This window comes from Enoplosus armatus, chromosome 11, assembly GCF_043641665.1.
Source record: "Enoplosus armatus isolate fEnoArm2 chromosome 11, fEnoArm2.hap1, whole genome shotgun sequence".
Taxonomy (NCBI): domain Eukaryota; kingdom Metazoa; phylum Chordata; class Actinopteri; order Centrarchiformes; family Enoplosidae; genus Enoplosus; species Enoplosus armatus.
In genome coordinates, this window is record NC_092190.1 from 1,069,330 (window position 1) to 1,078,020 (window position 8,691).

At 45.3% G+C, this 8,691-nt stretch overlaps 1 protein-coding gene across 1 annotated transcript; it reads left to right on the forward strand.

The window, feature by feature from the left end:
• Positions 1-4,141: 4,141 nt before the first annotated feature.
• Positions 4,142-7,870, forward strand: LOC139292714 (homeobox protein engrailed-1a-like). The gene is made up of 2 exons (XM_070915078.1): positions 4,142-4,715; positions 7,551-7,870. Exons 1-2 carry the CDS (start codon positions 4,142-4,144, stop codon positions 7,868-7,870), a joined length of 894 nt encoding a protein of 297 aa, XP_070771179.1.
• Positions 7,871-8,691: the final 821 nt, after the last annotated feature.

Here is an 8,691-nt window from a genome sequence, read left to right on the forward strand (position 1 = left end):
AAGTCCTGACGGCTCGTTTACAGGCGTCAGTTCCTGAATACGGGATGAAACCGTTTCATCACATGATGGCAGAATCTGCTCGATCTTCTCCATTTCACCTTCCACGTGTTACGTTTGCGGCCCGTGTTTACATTTGCAACCTTTTAAAATGCCTCATTGAGCCTGTTTGCGGTTTTGACAGTAAAAAAAAGAAAAATATATATAATTTTTCAAATCTGATTTTGTCTGCATTTTCCAACATGCTGATACAGTATGCCAAAGTGAAAACATGAACATCTTTTAGAGCGGTGTATAAAGGCAAGATATTCAAAGTATTCAAATACTCAAAAATTCAATTCAATTTCATTTTATTTATATAGCGTCAAATCACAAATAAAAGTCATCTCATGACACTTTACAAATAGAGCAGGTCTAGACCGACTCTTTATAATGTTATTGCAGAGACCCAACAGTTCCCACCATGAGCAAGCATTAAGGAGACAGTGGCAAGAAAAACTTCCTTTTAAGAGGCAGAACCAGACTCTAGGTTGGGGGAGGGGGGGTCATCTGCTTTGACTGGTTGGGTTGGAGAGAGAGACAGACAGACAGACAGACAGACAGGCAGAGATGTATGGCAGCACCAGCAGTAGCCATAGCAGCTATAATTATGATAATCATGGAATATGACTGATAACAGTAGTTACAGCTGTAATAATAACTATGATTAACAATAGCAATAACAGCTTTAATAGTAACAGAACTACGACTAAACACTCCAAAAAAAAAATAAAAAATTAGCCCGAGACTCTGACAACAGTTTTTTGGGTTTTGTTTTCGTTTAAAGTGTGTTACTCCCGTTGACCACTAGATGTCGCTCTGCTACAATTTTCCCTCAGCTGTGCGCTGCACCGTGGGCGCGGGGGCTGTTTCAGCGGGTCTGGATTGGAGAGGCGCGCTGTGATGAGCAGTAGACTGCATCACCGTCCTCCTCCGGAGGGTTCCTCGCTGTCACCATGTCCTCCTCCTGTAGTCGGAATACTCACTTATCCACTTCGCCCCCCGGCTTATATACGTTTCCTAATTATGAATCGTATCTCATATCTGGCAAAGTTGCTAAATGGTCCTGAAATACATATATTTTCTGTTTGTTCGGTTTTTTTTCGTTTTGTTTTTTTTCTTTTTTTTCTTTTTTCCATTCCATTTACAGCCTGTTTACTCTCGTCCAGCGTGCTCTTATTTTGAAACGCTTAAAACCACAGCATCAGAAAGGACTATTAGAACCAGAGGCAATCAGAGGCCTCCTCTTCAACCCGCTCGGCATCACAAAGACTTGATATCAAAACGGGGGGGGGGTATCAGGCACATGTACCCTCACCTTTTAGACCTCATAGACTCTAACAGTTAGATCGCCTCAAAGGGGGTCAAGCTGTCACATTTCACTGACGGTCGGGGAAGGATAGTTTTTGAGGAGTTTGATAATATTTTTTGAAAATAGAAAAATACACACACACACACACACACCCCACCACCTCCTCCCCTCCCTAACCCCGTTCTGAAAGAGTTGATCACCTGTGAGTATTATTATTATTATTATTATGATTATTATGATAATAGAGCTTTTTTTTTTCAATTGAAATGCTTTTTTTTTTTTTTAACCCACAGCTGCAACATTTATTTCAGAATAAGGATTTTTGTTTGTTTGTTTGTTTGTTTGTTTGTTTTTTTAAGTGGATTTTCCCCACAATGCCCAGATGTGCGACAATACGATACAACGAGAAGGCCTGGACTCCCGCGTCTGCGCATTTGTGCTGCATTTGTTTTTGACATAAAAACGCAGAATCGACAGCGTTTTGAAATGATCATCCGGTTATTCCGCACCAAACCCAAACCCCCCCGCCCCCCCGCCCCTGCAGTGACTCCAAAAACGATGATCCCAGATCCTAGATCGGATCCTAATCTCCGGCCTGCAGCGCCAACAAACTGTGAAGACGTTGCGACTCAGGAGCCAGAATCTCAGCTAACCCCTTACAGTGTGAGCGTGTGTGTGCGTGCGTGTGTGTGTGTGTGTGTATGTGTGTGTGTTTGGCCTGTAAATAATAATCCCAGCAGCAGCACCAGTCCGACCGGGAAAACGTGATTAGAAAGTGAAAGCAGCGGGAGGAAACAGCTTGTTGATATGTGGTGGTTTTATATATAAATATATATATATATAGACTATAATAATATAAATATCATGGGATTATTATAGGGCCGTAAGAGATAAATAGCCTTTAGAACGCACAAACAATTGGATCCATACAACAGAGTAGTTCATTATGAACACACAAACACACAAAATAATAATAATAATAATAATAATAATAATAATGAACAAATAAAGAGCCTGTCAAATAACACTGAGTGCCCGTCTCGGAGTCCTGCGGAGGAACCGTCCATCGGTGACTGCCGGACAGGAGCTGACCCTTGTTCCTTCATACATAGACTGTGGACAGCGGTTTACGGTGATGTGTCAGGCCCCCCGCCGGGGAACGGAAATAAAAATAAAAAAAAAAGGGGGGCCCTGGTATGAATTGGGCCAATTAAGTTGTCCCCTCAGCCGGTCCCTCTGTATTTCCGGCTGCTGCTGCAACGCGGCCACTTTTCTATTAACACCTCGGAGAAAAAAGAAAAGAAAATGCACACACACACACACACTCACTCACACACACACACACACTCACTCACACACACAAACCTCCTCCGCCAGCCAGGCGCGCGCCTCGTCTATTATGTTGCGTTTATGTATTCTATCCGTCCCACTTTGCTTTGCGCGCACTTTGATGAAGTGTTTGGCGCGGGGACGGTGACAGAGGCTTTGAGCCACTTTTCTTCCTACCCCCCCCCCCCCCCCCAGCCAGGTGATGAACGTCCGGCTGATCAGGCGGAGCGCGGAGTAATTAAAACCTATAAATTATCCGGCGGCAGCCTCTCTGTCCCTCTCGCTGGCGCGCGCGTGGAGGCGATAAGAGCGCGCTGGGAAAACAATACCGGCTGACAATGGGTGGTTATACCCTCTCCTCAGAAAGGAGGGGGGGGGGGCACACAGTGGAGACTGTGGGTGTGCGTCAAACGTGGAAAAAATGTGCGCAGCAGCTCGTGGGCCCTAATCTCCACGATGGCGATGTGCGTGTGTGTGTGTGTGTGTGTGAGACAGAGGCCCAAAATGTCACGTCAAGTTGGGCATCCTGTGAGATCTTTGGACGCTTTCGGTTGACGGGAAGTTCATTTCACGAGAAAAATCGGTCAAAGTGGGTGTAAATCCTGGGGGGGGGGGGGGGGGGGTGTCCCGCAGTGCCTGCCCGGTTAAAAGTAAACTACCTGGAGGTGAGCAGTGAGCAATTTCATCCACACAAAAAACAAACACACCAGCAGAGAGCAGCGGGGATGCTATGTGTGTGTGTGTGTGTGTGTGTGTGTGTGAGAGAGAGAGAGAGAGAAGAGAGAAGAGAGAGAGAGAGTATTTGTGTAATTCTTCTCTCCCTCGTGCTGTATAAGATGTAACAGATACACCGTAACAAGGCTGAAGGCGCGGAGCAGTGATAATCTCTTGTTGTGTGTGTGTGTGGGGGGGGGGGGGGGGGGGGGGGGGTTCCTCGCTGCTCCACAGCTCCCCTCTCGGCTCAGAGACGCCTGACATTATTGGACATCGTCACCCCCGTGTCCAAAAGTGTCCCGGCCGGTGATTGGCCCGCCGGGCTTTGGATGTTATTCATGAGCCTCACGGTTGGTGTGTGGGTGTGTGTGTGTGTGTGTGTGTGTATGAGTGAGTGAGTGAGTGAGTGCGTGTGTGTGTGTGTGTGTGTGTGTGCGTGGTAATGTGATGTGAGGACTTTGTGAAGATCCGACTGTCATACAGCGGTGGAAAGCTCTGGGTGTGTGAGAGTGGTGCGCAATAGCAGCCTGAGCCAGTCTCATAGTAAGTCACCGACCATGACGCGCCGGAGCGCCTTTACGCAAGCAGGATGTCCACAGTTTGCGAGTAATCACACCAACCAGCAATATTCCGGGGAGAAAATAACCATGTTTTAGTGCTTCCTGTTGTCATATTTTGGATACAAACGCAGGCCCCGCGAAGTGGAAGTGGATTGAGAGAGCTGAAGCCACGTTCTCCGGAGAGGCAGCGATGGAGGAGCAGCGGGATCTCAACAGCACGGATAGCAGCGAGGGAGAGAGCGTCTCCCCGTCTCCCAGCCTGCCCTCGCCGCCCATACTGCCCCTGCAGGTCGCCCAGCAAGCCCACAGAACCACCAACTTTTTCATCGACAACATTTTGCGGCCGGACTTTGGCTGCAAGAAGGAGCACGGCCTGGCGCCGCGGGAGAGGGCGCAGACCTCCGGCCGGGAGCGCGTCCACCCGGCGGTCAGCAGGCCGAGCCTTCCCGGGACGCCGTGCCAGGACTCCAACTGCAGCACCGACAGCACCTCGTCCTCCGCCTCCTCCGCCTCTCTTGCGAGTCCCAAAAAGAGCAACGGCAGCGGCGGAGGTGCCGCGGCCGCCGCCGCCGCTGCCGCCGCCGCCGTCTCCGCCGGGAGCGGCGGCGTGAAAGCCGAGGAGAGGACAGGCGGCGGGGCCGGGGAGAACACCTCCTCCTCGCTGGTGGTGCTGAACGGCACCGGGGCATCCACGCCGGAGACCCAGCCGCTGCTCTGGCCTGCCTGGGTCTACTGCACCCGGTACTCGGACAGGCCCTCATCTGGTAAGGCAATAGTTTCACGAAGAAAAAAAGCAACTCGTGAGCACGCAATTATTATTATTATTTTTCATTAATAGCGGAGGAGAATAACGCCACCTTAAACTCAATTTTATACACACAAAACACCAAAATAAATGTAGCACTTGTCATTCAACAAACCAGGAGAGGTTTGATTTTCAGAAAGCAACGCGGGGAAGATTAGAACATTTTAACGCCACAAAGTCGCAGGTATGTAGATAATATATAGTGTTATATATATATATATTTATATATATAGTGCATAGGAAAGAAAACGCGCAAAATAACATGTGTTTGTGTCGGGTTACGCAGAGTTCAGCGTCCCTTTTGATTTCCTTGTAGAATAAGTGTTTCGCGGTATTAGATCTATTATATATTAAACGCGCCATTCCGCCAGTCAACAAAATAAAACTAAAAATAAATAACTAAATAAATAAGTAAATAAATAAATAAATGAATAGTTCACGTTTTACTTTTTTTTAAAATTTTTTTTACTTTTATTTTGATTTGACCCCTGGACTTATTGGACCAGCAGACCCAGCGAAGCGTTTTTGCCAACACATGCTTCTTAATGGATGATCAAAAAATAATTGTAATAATAATAATAATAGTAATAATGATAATAATGAAAACATCAACCTTTACGTTGTTTTTGTCTAGTTTTTTTCCCCCCTTCTCTCCTCGCCTCCTCTGAGACTTTGCCCTCTTTTCTCCTGACGCCTCTTCTTAAACTGCATTTTCAAAATAGATGCACGTGAGCAGGAAACAATATGCTGTGTGTTATTATAAGTTTTTATTTTATTTTATTTTTTTAACTAAAAAGTTGCACAAAAAAAAAAAAAAATCTTTCATGAACCCGCTGGTTGGATCAAAATATGTGCTATTCAGCTGTGTGTGAGTTATTGAAGAACTTCCGCTCTCTTCTTGTTGGATTTACATAAACAGGATTAGGATTGTGCAGATGACAGCTTTTTGGCGGTGTGTGTGACACGTGTGTTTACATTTTCTATCGATATAAAGTCATTTCCTCCCTCTCCCCCCCACCACCACCTTGGGATCAGCGTGTGGTACTGTGGGGTACTTTTAAATGTGCAACCTGTTGTTTGAGGTGGTGTATATATATATATATATACACATATATATATATATATATATATATATATATATATATATATATGTATATATATATGCCAAAGCATGGCAGAATAAAACACAATAGAATTAGAGGTAAATAATGGCTGTCAGCCTTGCCCTGCCTCGCGCCACTGGAGACATTTTGAATTTCATTAACCTCCTGTTTGATTTGGCTCCGCCACCAAAACACACACACACACACACACACGCACACACACATACACCTGTGTGTGTAACAAAAAATTACATTTCATTTATTCGGCCTTTATTTAGTTGTTAGTTAGTTGTTATTGAATTTGTGTGTGTGTGTGTGTGTGTGTGCTAAACGACCCCCCCCCCCCCCCATGAATCTGCTGTGTCTTATTATTTCATTTTGACATTTTCCGATGGCCTCAAAGTTCGGCACACGTGTAATAATAAGCCCGGCAGCTCAAGGGTTAAATTGCAAACGAATTAGCCCGCGCGTTTTCATTTATTTGTTATTATTTATGATTTATTTGTCCGACAGATCCAGACGTGGTCCTCATCATCTGGGATATCCCAGAGTTCACTGCGCATCGTTGAACTACAGAACTCTGCGGATTAATAATATCATTTATGAATTTCACTTCAGTCTGGCTGCTCTCGAACTTTCAAGTTGTTGCTGTTTTTTTATTGTTGTTTATTATTTTACTTTATTTATTTGTGTATTTATTTTTCATTCATCAATAGGCCGAAGTGTGTGAGAAATCGCCAGTGAATGTGTGTGATTCTGGGCCTCCTCGACATCATATACACGGCGTGTGGCGATGAAACGCTGGTGTGCTGCGTGTGTGTGTGTGTGTGTGTGTGTGTGTGTGTGGGTGTGTGTGTGCGCGCGAGAGCGCTGTACTCACCCGTGCAGTCACAACAAGGCGGCAACAACGAGTGTGTTGACGCTCAGCTGCTGCACTGACACACACCTGACACACATACACACACACACAAGGAACACTGTACACGTGATCATTACGCAGCGATATGGCAACTTTACTGTGTAATAACACATATTCCTTTGGCGCTATTATCATTATTATTATTATTATTATTATCAACAACGGCCTACTATGGCTAACCAGGATGTTATATATATATATATGTGTGTGTGTGTGTGTTGTAGATGCGATATATAGATGTATATATATATATATATATATATATGTTATATAGTTTATGTTGAAGTATAACAACGACGGCTGCTATAATTGTAGTTAGAATGTAGTTAGAATAATAATAGTAATTATCATTATTATTCTTACTATTTCCACTACAACAGCTAATAATAAGAATAATTACTATTATTATTCTAAGTACAATTATAGCAGCCCTAGTAAGTTTCAATATAAACTATATATATATATATATATCCTGGTTAGCCATAGTAGGCCGTTGTTGATAATAATGATAATAATAATAATAATGATGATGGTGATTATGATGATAATGCTTTTTCAGTATAGTGTGTGTGTGTGTGTGTGTGTGTGTGTGTGTGTGTGTGTGTGTGTGGATATCAGCATCAGCATCAGCATCATCATCATCATATTGTGTCCACTGCATGCAGGCTGGTTCCTGCAGCGTTTCCGGCCTATTTATTGCTCATTAATGGCCGGCCCACTATGCGCTGAATATTTATGTTTCCGCTCTCCGGTCCTTTCGCCCTTACTGCAGGCCCAAGGACACGGAAACTGAAAAAGTCGAAAAGCGGCAAAGAGGACAAGCGGCCGCGCACGGCCTTCACCGCCGAGCAGCTGCAGCGGCTGAAGACGGAGTTCCAGGTGAACCGCTACATCACGGAGCAGCGGCGGCAGTCCCTGGCCCAGGAGCTCAACCTGAACGAGTCCCAGATCAAGATCTGGTTCCAGAACAAGCGGGCCAAGATCAAGAAGGCGAGCGGCTTCAAGAACGGGCTGGCGCTGCAGCTGATGGCGCAGGGACTGTACAACCATTCCACCACCACCATCCAGGAGGACAAGGAGGACAGCGACTGAGGGGGGGGGGACCCCGGGCCGGACTGTGTGCTTTTTCCACCCTCCACACACACACACACACACACACACACACACACACACACACTATGTACACTGTAAATATATATTATCTAATTTAATGATGAGGATGGGGGAGGGAGGGAGGGAGGGAGAGCTGAACGGATCTTCCTCTCCTTCTTCACACGTTTTGTCACAGCGGCTCTCTCCTTCCTCTTCCTCCCCCGCCTCCTTCCTCCTCGAAGGTGACTAACGACGGCAGAACAGGCAGAGCGGACTGCCAGACTCTTGGACTGGACCTGCCACCGCAAAAAAACACAAAACAACAAAAAAAACCAAAGATTTTATTGGGAGAACAGCCTGGACAGTTTCAAAAACAACAAAGGAAAAAAAAAAAAAAAAAAAAAAAAAAGCACAACACCACCCCTCCCACCAGCAGCACCACCACCACCACCACCCTCCTCACTCATCCACCTTCAGCCATAATGAACCCACACCGGCTGATGTTTCTGGGCAGCTTCACGTCGCTTTATTGGTTCTGGACGGCTGCTGCTGCTGCTGCAAATACCGCGAGAACGGCCAGTGGTTTCATTCGATTTTTTTGTTGTTGTTCTTGTTGTTGTTTTATTGTTATTATTATTATTATTTTATTTTTTCCTGGACCAACTGACTGTCTGAGAGCTCTAATAATCCTATAGTACCTTTTTTTTCTTCTAACAGAGATGCCACACACAGTTTAGGAGGACAAACAAAATTAGTGAAGATTGTCCCTTTAAAATCCCGCCTGAGCACGAGAGGCTCCGGGATTACTTTATTATTATATC